Source organism: Piliocolobus tephrosceles, chromosome 2 (genome assembly GCF_002776525.5).
Source record: "Piliocolobus tephrosceles isolate RC106 chromosome 2, ASM277652v3, whole genome shotgun sequence".
Classification (NCBI taxonomy): domain Eukaryota; kingdom Metazoa; phylum Chordata; class Mammalia; order Primates; family Cercopithecidae; genus Piliocolobus; species Piliocolobus tephrosceles.
Genome location: NC_045435.1, coordinates 35,774,833 through 35,795,207, shown reverse-complemented (window position 1 = coordinate 35,795,207; position 20,375 = coordinate 35,774,833). Strand labels below are relative to the sequence as shown.

The following is a 20,375-nucleotide window of genomic DNA, read 5'->3' as shown; positions in this document are numbered from 1 at the left end:
TTTCCTTTCTTTCCTTTCTTTCCTTTCCCTCTTTCAAGACAGAATCTCGCTCTGTCACCCAGGCTGGAATGCAGTGGCAAAATTTTGGCTCACCACAGCCTCTGCCTCCCAGCTTCAAGAGATTCTCGTGCCTCAGCCTCCCCAGTAGCTGAGACTACAGGCACCCGACACCACGCCCAGCTAATTTTTATATTTTTAGTAGAGACAGGGTTCCCACCATGTTGGCCAGGCTGGTCTCGAACCCCTGACCTCAGGTGATCCACCCACCTTGGCCTCCCAAAGTGTGGGATTACAGGCGTGAGCCACTGTGCCCAGCCAACATTTCTTAGCTTAATGTTTGCATACTCTAGCTTTATCTCTTGGCAGCCCAAAGTAGATTCCTGGGTTCAACCAGAGGTTCCTTGAAAATTGTCGGACTTCATAGAAGTGTGGAGTTGGGAGTCATGGATCTAGTACTGTACTTCCATTTACTGGCAAACCCCTTGGGACAGAGTATTAAGTTTGATAGACTTGGGTTCAAATCCTGCCTCTGTCACTTACTCTCTGTGGGAGCTTGTTACCTCTCTGAGCCTCAGTTTCTTCCAGATCTAGAAGGAGAATAGTATTTATTTTGAAGGGTTGTTGTCACAACTAACTCATAAGTGTATAAAATGCCTAGTCTAGGTTTGGCACTTCATGGGTATTTAATAGGTGGGAATCATGGGTGTTTAATAGGTGGGAATCATGGGTGTTTAATAGGTGGGAATCATGGGTGTTTAATAGGTGGGGATCATGGGTGTTTAATAGGTGGGAATTAGAATTCGGAAACGCTGGAGTGGGTGGGATGATGATCTGGGCAATGTATTATTATTCGTTTACTATCACCAGATCCAGACATATGCAGAGGAAAGCCAGCTTAGAATTCAAAAAGCCGCTTTACATAGCTACTTTTGTTAAATGGATGTCAAATAAATACGTAATGATATTTGCAATGTGACTTAATAAAGGCCTTCAGGGGTTTTTCCAGCTTTCACTGTTAGGACTTTTTCTGATAATAGTCCCACTTTCCTACTCTGATGTGTCCTCACTCAGGAGCACTGGCTCTCCCCACAGGGAGCTCGGGATAGTTTCCTGCCTGAAGTGTTGAGGTGAATTCTGTGCTCACTTTTCCTTTCTCTCTCCTTGTCTGACTCTCTCACCCGGAGATCTTATCGTCCTCTGGGAGGTATGTTAAGTGCTCTGCCAGGCTGTCTGTGCCTGGACTGTTTTTTCTCACTGCCAGTACCTCTTGGATTCCAATTCCAAACATGGTATCCGTCTGGGGTCACCCTTTCTTCCGGTGCCAAGAGAAAACACATTCCAAATGGAACACAAGTGTGCCTCCCATGCTGGCTCTCCTCATTCTGCTTGGGAAAAACAGAGAGCAGGATGTGGCCGCGTCATCCCACACTGCTGGACTTTTCTGTCCTGTAGTGCTACTTTCCCTTGGGACTATTTAGGTTTTTCTGCTAAGAACCAAATTTGAAGACTGTCCCAAGAAACACGGAACCAAGGAAGTTTGCCAGAGCTCTGCAGGGAGAGCCAGAGCCTTGCTGAGGCGGGGGTGGGGGAGGGGGGGAGAGGGGGGGGGTGGGGAGAGAGAGAGAGATTTTTAAATTCTCCATGAAGTGTACTATGTTCCATCACTCCTTCCCAAAGCCACCGGAAGCATTCCTTCTAGGAAAGGTGGAGTTGGTGGTGAGAAGCTTGAGGTGAGAAGAACCCTGAACGGACGGATTCATTCATTTTCTGAATTTCCTATGTGAGGACGTATTAGAGCCCAGTGAGGCTTTGAGAGGCCTCAAAGATGAGCACCAACAGCAGCAGAGTGGGCCAGCTTCTCTTGCAGGCTTCAGCGTGCATTAGCTGGAAGCAGGATGTGGAAGGGGCTGTCTACCATTTAGCCAACTGCCTCTTACTCCTGGGCTTCATGGGAGGCAGTGGGGTGTATGGATGCTTCTATTTTTTTGGCTTCCTGAGTGCAGGTTACCTGTGCTGTGTGCTGTGGGGCTGGTTCAGTGCCTGTGGCCTGGACATTGTTCTTTGGAGCTTCCTGCTAGCTGTGGTCTGCCTGCTCCAGCTGGCACACCTGGTATACCGCCTGCGTGAGGACACCCTCGCTGAGGAGTTTGACCTCCTCTACAAGACGCTGTGCCTGCCCCTGCAGGTGCCCCTACAGACATACAAGGAGATTGTTCACTGCTGTGAGGAGCAGGTCTTAACTCTGGCCACTGAACAGACCTATGCCGTGGAGGGTGAGACACCCATCAACCGCCTGTCCCTGCTGCTCTCTGGCCGGTAAGCTACTCTGTCCATTGCCCAGAATTTCTTTCCCCCACCCACACTTCTCATTTCCTAGTGTGTCCCTTTCCATTTCATGTCCCATTCCATTGAGGGAAGGATGTGACAAGTCAAACAAACCAAAATAGATTTTTCTAAGAGTGGGGTTGCTTCCTCTCTCTTGGCATTTTCCAAGAAGAACCCAGTTCGTGAGGCATCTTGGTTGACAAGAATGGTTGTGTGTGCCCTTGCTGCTGGAAGGTGTGCAGTGTGTGTGTCTTGAGCCTGTGCCTTAAAGAACGCCTCTGCCACTACCACACACATATTAGTGTGTCATGCCTAAGCTGCAGCGATATCTCTGTAAGCTTTGAAAAACTAACATTTCAATAAGGTTAATCTGTTCCTTATTCAAATTCAACATTTGCTAAGCACCAACTATATTCAGGGAACAATGCCAGAAATGGGAGATCAGGGAAGGGCGGTGGTTCTCATAATCCCTGTTCCCTGCCAAGGCATCAAGGAAACAGCCCCACTTGTATTTGGGGTACCTGTATGCAGCCAGGTAGGGAGAGTGAATACCCCTTGCCCACCTTTCCATTTCCAGCTGTTCTATTGAGGCTCTTGCAAACTAAGAAGTCAAGTACAGTACTGTAAATCTGAGGGCCTAACAATGGGAGAAGAGAAGTAATGCTTACGCCGATCTCATTAAGGCTTGTGTGGAAGCACCGCCTCTTTTGGAGAAGGCTGACAGTCGGATATGGGCAGAGATGGTCTTAGTCAGGATCAGCGTATGCCCAGTCAACCTGGATGTGAATGTTGGGCACGGATATCTTTTGAGAAAATATCACGGGGCTCTGTGCTACACACTTAGTAGGTAATTGTGGATTTTTTGATACTGCCCTAGTGGCTCTTGAGCCCCACAACCCCCACTCCACCAGCTTTCTTGAGACCAGGAGAATGTGGTAGAAAAGGTAAGATGGCAATTAGAAGGCTCCAATTCCAAGAAAAAACAAATCGAATCCAGATAATACTGCCAACCACACAATGGGGAAAAAAGTTTGACAATGATGCTAATTGTACTACAACTACCACTAATAGTAATAATACACGTTTATGTATTCATTTATAGAACCTGAAATATCATGTATATATGTTTTGATTTCGTTTGAACTCAGAGGTCCTGGGTTGAATGAACTATGAGGGGAGACATTTTGTGGGGGTACATTTCATTTCATTTATTGGTGAAATGAAAGTGTAAACCAATGTGATTATTTCTAAACAAATATAAGTGTAAATACAAATACATATAACTGTTGCCAAAATGTTTGCACCTCTAGTTCCATGCTCATTCATGAGACCCATGATGTTGTAACTCGTCTGTTCAAAGGAGGAAATTGAGACCAGCAGAAGTGCTTCCTCCAGTGTAGGATGCTCATTTGCTGGAAGCATGTAGGGTTACTGTAGAGTTCAGGTAGGACAGATTTACGGTGGACTTGTATAAGATCACTTCCCAGTGAAGGGGAGAGGAGGGCTTGCCCTTGGTGTAGCTTTTCCTGGTATACTTAGCATCAAAAGTCCGAGTCAGAAATTAGACAATTTTGATTTTTTTCTTGCCTTTCAAGGTTTGGAGTAAGAGTTTTGTTATCTTTCAATGTCACCCTGTCTCAACTTTGCTGAGCTGGACATAGGGGAAAAGGCTTCTAGTCTATGACTGGGCTCTAGTTTTAAAGGAGAATCGCTGAACCCTGGGCTGGTTGCAGTAAGGGACCAGACATTTCAAAGCAGCAGACAAGAACTCTGTGCCAGGAGGTGGGGACTCTTGTGCAGACTTCCCCATCTCACATGCACACTGTTCTCTAGAGTCCCTCACTCAAACTTCAGAAGTCTTTTTGTTTTATTTTTTAATAAAGGAAACCAATCTCTTTCAAAACTCAGAGAGGCAAAGTGACTTCCTCAAAGTCTGTCTTCCTGTTAAGCAGTGCTTAACTTAGACAGTTTCTCTCATATAAAATTCAAAACACAAACTTCCATACATACAACCCCCTGAGCAGGCAACTAACTATCTAAGCTATTCACATAGGAGAAGATCATCCATCATCCAGTAGATCAAGAAGGAAGAAGAGACAGATGATAAAGGGCACAGCATTCCAATTTAAATGGCTTCAGCGAGCCATGAAGACCATTAGACACTGTCTACACTCTATGGTCGTCACTCTTTGGTGGCTTGCCTGGGTGGCCGAAATCGCCTAAGGATCTGACAGGTGCTGCAGCAGCACCATTCTCTTCTGCTGTCTTCCTTTCCTAGGGAAGCTTTTCACTGAGGTTCTGATCCCCTTTTATTGTGACACAAGTGAGTTTGTTCCTTGGTTTCCTTTGTTGATTTATTCATCCTTCCTTTCTTGCTTCCTTCTTTCCTTGTTTTCCCCCTTCCATACATATTTATTCAGAGTGTTCCTGTCTTCCAGTTTTAGGTTGTCAGATAATAAGTGCAATCGTTTTTTAACTGGTCATGGTCTTTGGTAATTTGTACACACGCATACCTAGGCATTCATTAAAAGCAAGGCTCAGGAGTGCTGATATCCCATTGGCCAGGACTTATCACATGCCTATGCCTAGCAGTCAGGGAAGTAGAGAAATGTTGATTTTTGCTCTGCAGTCATGTGTCCAGTTAAAATCTAGCACCATTAAGGAAGAGAAGAAAGCAGCTACTGGAGAACAGACTGCCACACTGGATTTCCCAGGTCTTTGTTCATCCCCATGTTTATCTGCTTCTCAATACCCTTTGCATCCCTCAAAATTCAGCTCAAATGTCATCTCCTTCAAGAAATCTGCTGCCCAAAGAGAACCAATCTCTCTCCCTCCTTTGTCACTGTTCCACAATAGCACCTATCTCATTGACTTGCAGTCAGTTATCGATGTGCCTGTGACTTCCACTAAGCTGTGAAATCCTCAAAGACAAAGACCAGATTGTATCCATCTCTGCATTCCCAGATCTCCAGGGACATGGGAGATGCTCCATGAATGTTTGTTTAGCCAATAAACTTCCAGAAATAATGGAGGGATATCTCCACCAAATGAACAAGGTGTACCTTAGAGATCTTTTTCATCTTCCCCCTTTGCCTAATAGAGGCACCCCATTGTCCGATATAACTCACTTTAGAAGAGAGGTTAAAGATGGAACTCTGAGTTTTCTGGGCAGGGGTTGAGAGGGAAGGATAAAGCCCATACTGGATTCTAATCTTTTTCCAGATGTGGCATCACATCTGAAATACATTCCCTGTCCTCAGGCATCGTCATACAGCCACAAGCGTACAAAGGCAGCAAGCAGCAATAGTAAGGCTCCTAACCCCTTAAGTTGTGAAACCAAGCCTGGGGTCATGGGCAAGTCAAGAGCAGTTGTTTAACCTGTTGGTAGTGTGGGATAAGAATATTCATAAAATTAAAGCGAATATATTAATTAGGATTTCTGGCTGCAGACAGAAACCCACTCTAGCCAGCAGAAGGGTGGCGGGGTTGGGAGGGTGCGGTGGTAAGGTCTTTATTTAAAAAGATACAAGGATTTCTCATGAAACTCAAGGAAAGACACGCACCTGAGCCTCAGGTAGTACTAGAAACAAGAATGTGTCCTACTAGGACATTTTATGTGATTTCAAGTTTATTTTCTCTATAGCCAGTTGGGACCCATGCTTTTCAAAGTCTGAGTTATGTGACAAAAAAAAATTTTTTTTAGTTCCTTCAGGGAGGAGTGTGTTAGTTTTGTTAATGTCTGATAATTGTCCCCATCCAAGGCATGATTTACACTCAATTCCATTTCATTCCATTTCCAAATTCGCAGGGAAGGAGTTTGATTGGCTCAGCTTGAGTTAGGTGCTCACCCTAGGACCATCAACTGGATAGGGTGCGTAGGATCTCATTGTCTAAAGAAACAAGCTATTATTGTACCTGTGGTTAGAGAGGTCAGGGAAGGGGTCATGCTGGGAGAATCCACTACCATCTACCCAAAGCTCTAGTAATACGGTGGCAACACGGTGTTATGCTAAGAACATAGAATTTTAGTTCTGCCACTTGATCACTGTGTAACCTTAAGCTCACCACTCAACCCTTCTGACCACCAGTTTCCTTAGCTATAAAATACAGAAAAGAATAATCTACCTTGAGGTGTTGTGAACATTATATAAGAGAACACTGGTAAAGTGTCTAGCAGAGTCTGGCATATACTGGACTTGCCACTTCCTTCAAAGTCTACAAAGTGGTTAAATGTAAGCACGGATCTTCACGTAGCTAATGGGAAGGAAGAAAGGAGAATCTGTGGAGCAGCGGCATCCAACAGAACTCTCTGTGATGACGGAAACGTTCTAGATCTATGTTGTACAACATGGTAGTCACAGGCCATATGCAGCTGTTGAGCACCTATAATGCAATTAGGTAAGGAACTGAATTTTTAATTTTATTTAATTTTAATTAGTGTAAATGTAAACTTAAACAGGCAGCAGCGTTCTTTTCTCTTTTTTTGAGACAGAATTTTGCTCTTTTGCCCAGGCTGGAGTGCAGTGGTGTGATCTCGGCTCACTGCAACCTCTGCCCCCGAGTTCAAGTGATTCTCCTGCCTCGGCCTCCTGAGTAGCTGGGATTGCAGACATCCACCACCATGCCTGGCTAATTTTTGTACTTTTAGTAGAGATGGGGTTTGACCATCTTGGCCAGGCTGGTCTCGAACTCCTGACCTCAGGTGATCCACCTGCCTCGGCCTCCCAAAGTGCTGGGATTACAGGTGTGAGCCACTACACCGGGCCAGCAGCAGAGTTCTTGAGCAGTAATTTTCATCCTGGCTACACATTAGAATCACTGGGGAGATGTAAATACTAATAATATCCAGATCCTACCTAGAGAGATTCTTGTTTCATTGCTCTGGGATAAGGCCCAAGCCTAGGTGCTTTTTTAAAAGCTTCCCTGGGGCTTCTACTCTGCAGCCTGAGATTGAGAACCACCAGTAAGGAGGAGGAGGAGGAAAATGAGGGTTCAGGAAGTCTCAATGGGTTCCATTTCTGAACTATTTGCATGCAGTAACTAGGCTGGCTAGTCTAGCTTTGGGTTTTGCCATGCTTTAGGCAAAGTATTTCTACAGGAAGATTCATGTTAATCAGCTACACCTACCTTCAGAATAGGTGACTTGGGGAGCCATTTTCTTTTTCCCACATGATCTCTTCTCTTCCCTTGCCAGGGTTCGTGTGAGCCAGGATGGGCAGTTTCTGCACTACATCTTTCCATACCAGTTCATGGACTCTCCTGAGTGGGAATCACTACAGCCTTCTGAGGAGGGGGTGTTCCAGGTAACAGGGAGCCCCGTGGCAGCACCGCCTCACCCCGTCCCACTGTAGCCCAGCAATATCCGTGCCTCCACGTGTCCCCTCTCACATCTGTCCTTTGCACCACTGCCAGTGTAAAGCTACAGGCCGGGGCTTTCCTTCCTCTGTGAAAAGAGTTCCTGGGCTCCTAGCCATAGGTGAGGTAGGGTAGGAAGATACTGACCCCTGGGTAGGCCATGTTACTTGAATGCTTAAACTCTTCTGGAACACCCTAGTGCCACAAGATAAAAACCCACACTACTTACAGGGTAACTTAAACCTTTTAGTGCTCTCTAGCCACATTCCCAGCTCTCCCTCCTTCATATTTTTTGCTCATACTAGCCATGCTGAACCACTAGTACTTACCTAAACACACCACAGTGTTTTGCAGCTCTATGCCTTGGCCCCTACTTTCCCCTCTGAAATGCGTTTCCCTTTCTAGATGAGACCGTGGCACCTCACTTCCTCTGTGAAAACTGCCCAAAATGACCTCACCAACATCCACCCCACAGCCTAGCGCTCCTGTGTGCCTGTTCTAGTCCTTTTACTTATGCTAACTGGTGCACATCTTGCTCTCTGTTCTAATAATCTGGTCTCCTTTCTGTCTTCTGCACCGTGAACTCCTTGAAGTAAAAATCTAGGCTTTTCCCTCTCTGTTCCCAGACTCTAAAGGAAAGTACCTGGAGCACAGCAGCTGTTCAGTAAAGAATTGCTGGCTGGGCGTAGTGGCTCACGCCTGTAATCCCAGCACTTTGGGAGGCCGAGGCGGGAGGATCACGAGGTCAGGAGATTGAGACCATCCTGGCTAACACGATGAAACCCCGTCTCTACTAAAAATACAAAAATTAGCTGGGCGTGGTGGCGGGCGCCTGTAGTCCCAGCTACTCGTGAGAATGGTGCGAACCCAGGAGGCGGAGCTTGCAGTGAGCTGAGATTTCACCACTGCACTCCAGCCTGGGTGACAGAGCAAGACTCTGTCTCAAAAAAAAAAAAAAAAAAAAAAAAAAAAATTGCTGAACTGGTTTCTCACTGGGCAGCTGATGTCCCAGAGGACTCCATGGGGCATTCACATACATGCTCCAATGCAGGTGCCTGGCTGCCTGGCCCCTACTCTTCTTATCTCTGCCAATCCCTTAGGCTTTGGTCACTTTCTCTGTAGCTCTCACTTACTGAATGGCTAGCATGTGACAGGCACTACATATCATATTGCCTCATTGATTCTCACAACAACTCTATGGGTTGAATATGATTATTACCCCATTTAACAACTGAGGAAACTAATGCCCAAAAACATCAAGTAATTTGCCCAGGGTCTTCAGCTAGAAAGTGACAAAGCCAAGTGCCTGGATCTACCATTTCTGTTCTTTATTAAAATGGGAGGGTCACCTGAAGAGTGGAGTTTACACACACACACACACACACACACAGACACGCACATGCATGCACACACACACGCACACACTCACTCACCCCTTTAAGGACTCCCCTGCCTGGATAGTTTGCTGGAACTGGAAACACTGGGTTCCATGTGTCTCCTACTACTTTTATCAGAGAGTCCCTCAAACCAACATATGAGCCAACCCCGGAACAGAGACACACAGGCATTGCTACCTGGCAGGGCCTGCTTCCGCCCCCACCCTGACACTTGGCTCTGTGATCATAATGGAGCCTGAGAGGCAGTCCTGATCCCACTGCCAGGGCCACCAGCCGCAGATCCACTTCCATCGTGTTCCTACCCTGACCTCCCCCTACACACCCTCTCTAACTAGCCCAGAAACCTTCTTCAGGAACTCTCTCAGGCACATGAGAACCTCTAGGAGGGCTGAGTCAGGACCTGAGCCAGCTGGACCGGGGCTCTTTCTGACACTGACATGGAGGAACAGGTGGTAGGTAAGCCCGGTGTCCTCCCCTAAGTTACGCTCAAGAGGAAGGGCTGTAACCCCACATGGCCTCTCAGCCTGGAATGTAGGTGCGGTCATATTCCTCCCATTTATATTTTTAGTGTGCACCTCCTTTGGGAGCAATGAGAGCCACACATTTGCTATTGGCTGTGTAAAGTCCCATTTCCTCTTTGCAAATGTCAAGTGTTATCTTAAGTTAGAGTTCATCCTGTCCTTGCCTTTTGCAATTACATGGTCTTTGTTGACTGAGAGCAATCCACAGTGACAGCCTAAATCATAATTCACATTGTACTTAACACAAATCAATCAGCATTCCACCACACCTCTCAACAATTCAATTAAGTCAGAATGCATTGTGTGTTCCGCACTGTGACACTCATTAGTCACCGAGAACACAGCATAGGAGGGATCACACAGAAATCATCACTGTTTTTCTAATTTGCATCCTATCCTACTGAACCTAAGTCCTATTTACATAGATTATCTCATTTACTTCATTCAACCAGCCTGGCCAGCATGGTGAAACCCCATCTCTACTAAAAATACAAAAATCAGCCAGGCACAGCGGCAGGTGCCTATAATCCCAGCTACTTGGGAGGCTGAGGCAGGAGAATTGCTTGAACCCAGGAACTGGAGGTTGCAGTGAGCCGAGATCACACCACTGTACTCCAGCCTGGGTGACAGAGCAAGACTTCGTCTGCGGTTGGGGGAGGAGGGGAGGAAAGTGACATTAGGTTGTTTTGCAATATGCAAGATTGGCTGTCTTCCCTTGATTCATTTATTCACTTCAGTTATATTTATTGAAAACTTAGTATGTACCAGGCACTGTTAAAAGGGCTTGAAATATATCAGTGAATAGAACAGATGACGGTCCCTCCCCTCATGAAATTTACATTCTCATAATGGAGTCAAAAAGCCATAGGCAAAATGAATCAGTAAATTATATAATATGTTAGAGGACAATAACTGCTAGTTAAAAAAAAGAAAGCCTAGAGTAGTGTAAGGGAGATATGGTTGCAATTTTAAATAGGATGGTCATGGAAATCCTTGTTAAGCAGGTAACATTTGAGCAAAAACCTGAGAGAGGTGACAGGTGAGATCTGTGAATATCTGGGAAAAGCGTATCAGACAGAGGAAAGAGCCAGTGCAGAGGTCCTGAGGTGGGGCCAGTGGTGTTTGACTCACAGAAAGGAGGACAGTGGACCTGGAATGGAGAGAGGGAGGGGAGGGAATAGCAGGAGAGAAAGTTGGAGAGGTGACGAGGTAGCAAGATTATGTAGGGCCATAGCATATATTGTCTAGATACAGCCAAAAGGATTTTCTAAAGGGTTGGATATAGTATGTGAGAGAAAGAGAAGATCAAGGAAGACTCTAAGGCTTTTGGCCTGAGGAACTGGACAGGTGGTGCTGCTGTCATCTGAGATAAAGAAAGCTGCAGGTATAGCTGCTTTCGGAGGACTAGGAAGTTCAGTGTTGTATGTTAGGTTTGCATCATCTGTGGACATTTGGATGGAGATGCTGCATAGGCAATTGGATATTTAAGCCTGGAATTCAGGAATGAGACCTGGGCCTGAGATATAAATTTGGGAGTTGGTTGTATACAGATGATATTTAAAGCCATTGGATAGGATGAGCTCACCAAGTGAGTGAGTGTGGATGGAAGAGGGAATGGTTCAAGAGTGGAGTCCTGGGATACTTTAGTGGTAGGGAGTTGGAGAGAAAAGGAGAAAGCAGCAAAGGAACTTGAAAAGGAACAATCATGAGATTGGACCAGGAGTGTATGGCATCCTGGGAACCAAGAAAAGAAGGTGTATCAAAGAGGAGGGGGAAATTGATGGATGCCATGAAAAAACATCAGACTCAGCAGCTTAGAGGTCACTGGTGACCTTAACAGGAGCAGTCTTTGTGGACTGCTGGGGACAAAGTCTATCGGTTTAAGAGAGTGAGAAGAGAGGAATTGGAGACAGTAAGTATAAACAGGTTTTTTTTTCTTTATGAGTTTTGCTCAAAAGAGAAGCAAATTAGTGGAGTAATAGTCAGGGAAGTGAGGTCAAGAAAAAGAATTTTTATTTGTAAAATTTTGTTTTATTTTAAGATGGAAGAAGTAACAGCATGTTTCTAAGAAGGTTCACAGTCTTTGTGTTTGGCTTTAAGGACATTATTTACATTCAGCTTAGCTCTTGCTCAAACACACCTGCTTCATATTTGGTACTCTCATTTCTTGTTTGGGAATTGTTCATAAGTACATCTAAGGTACAGGCTATGGCAGATTGTGACAACTACTTGCTGAACTATTAGTCATGGACAGATTGTATTATTTCTCATGAGGTAAGAGAGAATAAGTAATTTATCTGACATCATACAACTGATAGAGGTAAAGTTGAAACATGAAACCACTTCTGGCCTCGATAATGTAGTTTAGGTCCTGATTGCAGTGCTAACAATTAGTAGGGAAAAGTTGAGAGGAGGAAATGAATAAAGGACATGGGGGAGGGGTATAGCAGAAAAGAAGGAAGAGGAGGTTAGTGGGAGATCTGGTAGGCAATGCAGGAATGAAAAGGATTATATATAATCTCTAATAAAGAACGTTTAGAAAGCTACCCTACCTTCAATTTGACAATTCATATAAAGTACTTAACACAATGCCTGGCACCTCTTGACAAATGTTAACTGCTAACATCATTATCATCATCATTTCCACTGTCTCCATCCACAAAAATATATCATGAACTCTGCCAGCCCAAAGTATTAGGGTCAATTAGATTATTAAACATTGTGTGATTCTGCACCCTTTTCCTGCACTGTCATAAGCATGTTTCCATTTTAACCACAGCTTTACCACTCATCATTATTGTGACAAGGATTTATCACGCATCTGCTGCATGCCAGGCACATGTTGTTGTTTATTTCCCATGCAAGCATAATTTAACCTTGCATCATGGGCACATAGTGAGTGCTCAGAAATTTCTAGATGAATAAACAAATGGAGAATGGGGTGCCCTTTGATTTTCTGCCCTTTAGAGTTTGTCTTCCTCTGCGCCCTTTTTCTGATTTCAGTCATCAGATCCTTTTGGTTACTTGAAATGGCCAAGTTAAGAGCAATTTTATGGACCCAAATCCCAGGCCCATGCTTCATCCACATGATGTAGCTTGGCATACCTCATCAGAAGCTTTTTCTCAAACTGAACTTTCCAGCTCTTTTTGTGTCCCTACCCCAATACCTTATCCTTCCACAGTCTTGAAATGAATAGTTGTCAGCATTTCAACCACTCTTCAGAGCACCAGAAGGCCCTTTCTTTCTCTATCTCAAAATCATAAGACTCAGAACCTTCTGCAGTCACTAGTATCATTAGCCATGGAACCACAGAATTGGAGCTGAAGAAAATGGGTGTGGAACCTGAGGCTCCAGGAAGTGATGGGTGAGTGACTAAATGGCTGATCCCAGGGCTCCTGATACTAGACACCCCCATATCAGTGCACACAAGTGAAAGTCATCTACTAGACCTCCTCCAGGCAAGGTCATAGAGGGGTACTCCCACACAGCTTCTTCAGTAAAAGTACAGCTGTTTTCCAAGTGACTGTGTGATCTCTGTGCTCAGCATGGACAAATTTTCTAGTTTAAACCTTTACTGTCTGCTTCTGACCCCTCTCAGGTCACTCTGACTGCTGAGACCTCATGTAGCTACATTTCCTGGCCCCGGAAAAGTCTCCATCTTCTTCTGACCAAAGAGCGATACATCTCCTGCCTCTTCTCGGCTCTGCTGGGTTATGACATCTCAGAGAAGCTCTACACTCTCAATGACAAGCTCTTTGCTAAGTTTGGGCTGCGCTTTGACATCCGCCTTCCCAGCCTCTACCATGTCCTGGGTCCCACTGCTGCAGATCCAGGACCAGAGTCCGAGAAGGGTGATGAGGAAGTCTGTGAGCCAGCTGCGTCCCCTCCTCAGGCCACGCCAACCTCTCTCCAGCAAACACCTCCTTGTTCTCCCCCTCCAGCTGCCACCAACTTGCCTGCACCTCCTTCCTGGGCCAGGTTGTCCAGGCCAGACAGCGGCATCCTGGGTGAGGACTCCTCCAGTCTGGTGCTGGAGGATTTTGAGGAGGTGTCAGGATCAGAATCATTTATGGATTATAGGAGTGATGGGGAGTACATGAGGTGAAGGGAGAACTAACATGGGCACAGCCACCGGCTCAGGATCCTATGTAAGTACTCAGAAGGCAGCTGCCGCACATTCCTGTCAACGGCTGGCCTTAACTCAGCTTGTTAGGGCAAAAAAAAAAAAAAAAAAAAATCATTTGTGGAACATCTCCTCTTAGAGGACTCACAGAAAGTGGCATTAACCCAACTTTGCAGATGGCAACTCACTCCGGGTGCATGCAAGGCATGAAGGGATTTTAAAAACTCATTCATTATTAACTGTGATTGCATTTTGGAAAGTGGGCTGGTTGATATGTTGAACCAGGAAGGTAGATTGCTAAGCATTTTTGCAAGTTTGTTCTAATAGCTGAGGCCACAGCTGGAGTTAAAGGGGCTTTTATTTGTGGCATGCATTTTAAAAGAAAAAGAATGTGGCAGAGTTCTAATTCCGATTGCTTGTCTTTCCTGGTATAGAGGCTGTCCTGGAAAGCAGTTGTTATTTAGCCTAGACTGGGCAGGCATCTCTATTAAAATTGCATATTTTAAAGGGGATTGTGATTATGGGCTAATAGCTCGGGGAGGAAAATGTCCTCATCTTGCTTTCCTCTCACCCAGTGAAGAATGTGTTTGTTGATCACACAGACAGAGGACTAGATACTGCTATGAATAAACATTACTATGATCAGATAGGTATATGGCAGCCTGGCTTTCCCCAGTCACCCACACCTGTGGGAGGTAGGATGTCTATAAATCCTGGAGGGCCTAAGGGTGCGTGCAGGATTTCCCTCGCAGAATTTCCCTCACCAGAGAGTCTACAAGAAAGTCTGTGCCCAGTGGTTCTGGGAAATTGCTCTCATGTTCCCCCGGCTGCCTCACAATGCTGTGACGTTTTTTTCTGGAACTCCACCCAACCATGATGTAGACCTGAATTTCCTGAGGAAAATCCCATTGTTCCAATTTGGAAGGCGCTTCCCACTGTTCTTTAGAAAGCACCAAAAAATTACCTGAGAAACTAGCCCAGTGAGGAAGGCCTCCAGAGTACATGAAATGAATGAGTGAATGTTTGTCTATTCTGAAAAACAGGTTATATAAACGATGAAAGAGGCCCCGGAGGTGACTGATGAAAGGTTAGAGATTTGGTTTTGTAGATATGGAATTTACAATCTCCTGTGTTACCAGCGTCCTTAGAAGCATAGTTCAGCTGATTCTGAGGTAATTCCAAGGATCAGTCTAACACCCCAGATTACTTTGTTGAGTTCCTCGAAGTGTGCATTGGCCACTCTGATCACTCCTTTCCCTCTGTGCAGCTGTTTGCCTTCCTACTCATTCATCCCGCATCCACGCATGCTCCTTTTGACCTGTGGATCCCTCTTGGTCCAACTTGCCCATCCATCTATACAGTTTCTCTTCGACTCACAGCAGCTCTGTTTTCTTATGTTGTTCTTCCTGGTTTTCTTCTCTTTTCTTGGTTCTATTTTTCTCTTCTTTCTTCTCCAATTTCTTCTTAGTCCTTGATTGCCTCCATTTGCTGGGTTTTTTTTTTGTTTTTTGTTTTTTGTTTATTTTTCTTTTCTTTCTTGAGACAGGGTCTCACTCTGTCACTCAGGATGAAGTGCAGTGACACGATGTGGGCTCACTGCAGCCTCTACCTCCAAAAGCTCAAGTGATCCTCCCACCTCAGCCTCCCAAGTAACAGGGATTACAGGCACATGTCACTGTGCCTGGATAATGTTTAATTTTTAAATGTTTTTTGTAGAGACAAGGTCTCCCCATGTTGCCCAGTTTGTTCTGGAACTCTTGGGCTCAAATGATCCTCCTGCCTTGGTCTCCCAAAGTGCTAGGATTACAGGCATGAGCCAGCGTACCTGGCCAGTTTGCTGCTCTTAAGTGTCCATTTTCTTCAGTCTTCTCAGTTTATTTCTCCCTCTTCAGTTGTCTCTTGTTTTCTTCCATTTTATTGTTCATACATTTATCTCTCCTATTACTTCCTTTTTTCTTTCCCACTTTTTTTGCCTTGCTCTATCTATTCTTCCTCCTAAACACCCTGTATCCCCATCTTATTAGGTTTTAATCCTAACTCTTCCAAAGATCAGTACTTTTCCCTCTGCCTATAAAGAAAACTAGGCGGCCGGGCGCGGTGGCTCAGGCCTGTAATCCCAGCACTTCGGAAGGCCGAGGCGGGCGGATCACGAGGTCAGGAGATCCAGACCATCCTGGCTAACATGGTGAAACCCCGTCTGTACTAAAAATACAAAACAATTAGTCGGGCCTGGTGGCGGGAGCCTGTAGTCCCAGCTACTCGGGAGGCTGAGGCAGGAGAATGGCGTGAACCCGGGAGGCGGAGCTTGCAGTGAGCTGAGATCGCACCACTGCACTCCAGCCTGGGCCACAGAGCGAGACTCCGTCTCAAAAAAAAAAAAAAAAGAAAAAGAAAAGAAAACCATTCAAGTGAAGGTGTAAAATCCCCAACTTTAGGAATATTTTCCAAACATCAGGAGGCAGACAGCACAGTAAATGAGAAATAGACCAAGACTGGGAATCCAAAGTCCTAGCTTCTATGTCTGGCTTTGCTACTAATCAAATACGTGACTTTTTTTGCAAACCATACAACCTCTCTAAAGCTTACTTTCTTCGTTTGAGCGTGTTGGACCAGCTGTCCCCAGGAACCCTCTTGGATTTATCTGAGAAGGCAAGGATAAGTTTTTCAAAGGAAGAAAAGAGGAGCAGTCAGCCCGCAGTTCAGTAGACATGAGCCCCAGGACATCCGAGTGTCTTTCAGCAAGAACTCTCTGCGGTATTTCACTACAGTTTCTCCGGCACCTTGGGACTCTCCCCCACCCTTGTGGTGGTGGGTCTTGCTTCACTAGAAGTTCCCTCCATTCTGTGGCTGTGAAGGATCTATTACCTACCATGTGATTACAGTGCAGATTTTTTTTTTCTTTTCCTTTTTTCTCTTTCTTTTCTTTCTTTCTTTCTCTTTCTTTCTTTCTTTTCTTTCCTTCCTTCCTTTCTTTCTCTCCTTCTCTCTCTTTCTCTTTCTTCTTTCTTTCTTTCCTTCTTTCTTTCTTTCTCTCTCTCTTTCCTTCCTTCCTTTCTTTCTTTCCTTCTTTCTCTCTCTTTTCTTTCTTTCTTTCTCTCTCTCTCTCTCTCTCTTTCTTTTCTTTCTTGACAGAGTCTTACTCTGTCCCCTAGGCTGCAGCGCAGTGGCACGATCTCAGCTCACTGTCAGCTCCGCCTTCCGGGTTCACGCCATTCTCCTGCCTCAGCCTCCGGAGTAGCTGACACTACAGGCGCCCGCCGCCACGCCCGGCTACTATTTTGGGTATTTTTGGTAGAGACGGGGTTTCACCGTCTCCATCTCTTGACCTGGTGATCCGCCTGCCTCGGCCTCCCAAAGTGCTGGGATTACAGGCGTGAGCCCCCGCGCCCGGGCTACAGTGCAGATATTTTATGTGAGAGGAGATCACAACTCACTCCCCAAGCCCTCAACCCTTAATACATACTATCGTATGAAATGCCTCTTCCCAAATTCAGCCGTTTCTAAAACTCAAGATGAGAAAACTGCTGATGAGGCTCACTTTCTAAAATACCAGAATTTGCAATATGGAGAGAATAGGTTTTTCATGTTTCGTTGTTTAAGCAATAGAGAGAAAGGAAAATTATGTTGTTACCTTTTTAGGCCATAGAGTTTTTCAGAACAACTTGAAAACATGATAAAATTAGCCAAACTTCTGACAGTTTTCAATGTAGTCTGTGATAATGGGATAATTTAGCCTCAGTTCTTTTTCTGGAATTGTGTTTTGGATGTTTGGTTTTACTTATTTACCATCAAACTTGCTGTAAGGTTATTACTGTAACTAATAGGCCTATTCCTTTATGATTGGGAGCAATTTACTGTTGTTTCTTTCACAAAGTACGGCACCATTCACTATCTATTTCCTGGCTCTTTAGTTATCAAAATTTTAAGCTCATTGCTATTCATCCCAGCACAGCACTTATATGAGAGGCATGAAGCTGGCTGAATTCTGCATCGTCAGGGATGACACAGTCTCATTACATTGATACCAGCACTTGTCTCTCACACCAATCCAAATTAAGACCAACTGAAAATAGCCAAAGTTTCCTTCCTTGTTGAAGACACATATGTGTTTTAGTCTGGTGGTACCCAAAATTGAACAAAAAATGGGTGCTGCTTCTCTTAACAGGCAAAATTATGCTGCAGGATAATGTATTCATGCAGGGTCTTCCAGTCAGACCCCAAATTATCCCCGCCTTCACTAGAATTTTTCTGTTTAATTCTATGGCTACTCTCCACAGGGATCCATTCTCTGTCTTACTTATAGGAGATGCTCAGTGAATGAAGGATTTATCTTCTAGAAATGCAGCTCCGATGTAGTCTGTTGAGTGAAATAATGAATCCATTATCACAGACTAAATTGAAAGATGTCCGATATCTGGAGGATTTTAATTTTGTTTCACATTGTTCTGAAAACTCTGTGGCCTGGAAAGCGAAAACTGTACTGTTTCTTTTCTCCCTATTATTTAAATAAACAAATGATGAACAGATTACAAAATGGAGGACACTCGAGGTAAGGGAAGGAGCCCCTCGACCGGAGGATCGGACATAGTACCAAGGGCCAGAGAAATGATTCAATAAACACTTACTATTTACCATGTATTTCAGGCTTGGCTCTAGGTAATCACATGATAAGTAGTTGAAAGAACTGAAAATGTTTAATCTGCCAGAAAAGGGCAAGTGTAATATCTTCAAATTTTAAAAAGAATGTGAATTAGAACTTGACTTAATTTGGTGTAGTTTTTGTGGGCAGAAATTGAATGGCTGAAAGTTACAAGAAGGATTTTAGCTTACTATTGATACTGGATTGTTCATGGGTAGTGAGAGTTACTCATCACTGGAATAGTTCAAGCATGGGCCAAAAGAAATCTCAGAGATTTTATAAGGTGATTCATGCTCTGGGGAAAGGATGCCTTGGATTATTGCTGTTAGAGTACCTTCTAACTCTAGGATTCTGTGATTCTAAGATCTGGACTCTAGTCTTGCCATTCACCTGCCATCAAGAGCAGGTTCCTCATCTGAAGGACCGGACCAAGATGGCTCTGTCTACCTTACCAGGTTGCTGTGAGGAGTGATTGTGATAAAATACATAAAGGCAGTTTTTAAGCTGTGAAGCACTAGTTAAATGTGTAGCGTATTTTAAGATTCTGTTGTATGTACAATTGTTTAGCAGTCTCTCTCTCTCTTCCTCTTTCTTTTATCAGAGATAGATGATTTTCCCTCTTATTTCCCCCAGTTTGGCTTTTCAGGGAAGGTGGCAGCTGTCAGAATCCCCTGACAACAAAAGGTACAGCAAAAAGTCGAGGCCTAAAGAAAACATGTGCTAGCCCCTTAGCCCCTGAATAACTAAATCACACCCCAGTCTGCTCTCCTTCATCTGTTTGGGAGGAGGCAGATTAGAGTCATCAGGCTCTTCCCCTCAGAAGCAGCTGTAAGGTATTTGGTAGCTGTCAGTGCTAGCAAACAGCGCTTTTCTCACAGAACTACTGGAAAGAGTCCTGGCACAGAAAACTTGCTCTTGAAAGTGACACGGCCAGAGCAGTGGTCTCTTGAGGGTCGTGCCACCTCTACCTGCCACAGGTTCCATTGTCAGTCAGGTAAGTTAGAGGCAGCAGGTCCCCACCTGCCCTCTGGATCACAGCAGCCTGGGGCTGCTCCCGAGTCGTGTTTCCACTTCTGCCTTACAGGCCTCATTTTCCTACCCATCTTTCTGTAAAAATGAAAGTCATGAGTCTTATGAAACTTACCATTATTCAATACAGACTTTTTTTTTCTTTTCTTTAAATTAGATAGGGTTAGGTAAGAAGTAGAGTTCTGTAGAATGTTCATAGGAAGCAACAAAAGTTGATCTCTTGATCTCTACAACAGGAGAGGATTGGGCTAGATACCGTCAAAGCTGACTTGCCCTAATATTCTAGTACGAAATGATTCAAAGGTACACCTGCCCCTCTCATGTCAGGCAGTGAGTACAGCTAAAACACTGGGAATTGATAGAGGAAAAGAAAAAAACTGAAAAGAACGTTTTGAAGTTAGACAAACAGTCCAGAGACATAGTGCCAAAATCCTGCCTCTTTTTCTTTCCACAGCTTCTAGAATTCCTCTCCAGAGCTACTCTCCAGTTATATCCAGAGGACAGGCCCCTTTGGCTCCAACCCACACGCCTGAACTTTAAGGATCATTGGACTATCTTCTCTGTGGCCAGCACAGCTCTCTTCTGTGTTCACAGACTGGCACTGATAGTCATGCCTCTTTCCCCACCCACTGGAAGGCTCACAGGCAAGGTGAGAGAGGACACAGAAGGTGCCAACACTGTCGCTACAGTAAGGACCTTGAGTGACTTTGAGAAATTCCACCCTCATAAGCCTTCCTTCAGGAGCAGGCATTGGAAGTGCAGAGGCACAGATTCCATTCTTTACCAGCTGCAGAATCTTGGGCAAGTTGCATGGCCTCTGTGAGCCTCATCGGTAAACAGTGGGGGTTATGAAACCCACCTCACAGGGTTGTTGTGAGGATCTGATGAGTTGATTTAGGTAAGCACCTAGCACATGGCATGGCACCAAGTAAGCACTCAATAAATCACTCAATTCCTTTCCCTATGTTGTTTCTTTGCATTGTCT

The 20,375-nt window shown here is 44.8% G+C and overlaps 1 protein-coding gene across 3 annotated transcripts; it reads left to right on the top strand.

The window, feature by feature from the left end:
- The first annotated feature begins 1,659 nt into the window (after positions 1-1,659).
- On the top strand, positions 1,660-20,354 carry POPDC2 (popeye domain containing 2). 3 transcript variants are annotated; one of them, XM_023214212.1, is made up of 5 exons: positions 1,660-2,316; positions 7,520-7,628; positions 13,198-13,606; positions 18,963-19,045; positions 19,845-20,354. In XM_023214212.1, the coding sequence occupies exons 1-4, from the start codon at positions 1,826-1,828 to the stop codon at positions 19,034-19,036; spliced, it is 1,083 nt and encodes a 360-aa protein (XP_023069980.1). In that variant the 5' UTR covers positions 1,660-1,825; the 3' UTR covers positions 19,037-19,045; positions 19,845-20,354. The 3 variants fall into 3 exon arrangements, with proteins under 3 accessions (XP_023069980.1, XP_023069972.1, XP_031791011.1); XM_023214204.1 differs by lacking the exon at positions 18,963-19,045; XM_031935151.1 differs by lacking the exon at positions 18,963-19,045 and having other exon boundaries at positions 13,198-13,747.
- Positions 20,355-20,375: the final 21 nt, after the last annotated feature.

Excerpts from the sequence above, each read along its gene's own strand:
- POPDC2 (XM_031935151.1), top strand. The coding sequence starts at position 1,826 with ATGAGCACCAACAGCAGCAGAGTGGGCCAGCTTCTCTTGCAGGCTTCA. Across the intron at positions 2,317-7,519 it reads TCCCTGCTGCTCTCTGGCCG|GGTTCGTGTGAGCCAGGATG; the intron begins GTAAGCTACTCT and ends TTCCCTTGCCAG. Across the intron at positions 7,629-13,197 it reads CTGAGGAGGGGGTGTTCCAG|GTCACTCTGACTGCTGAGAC; the intron begins GTAACAGGGAGC and ends GACCCCTCTCAG.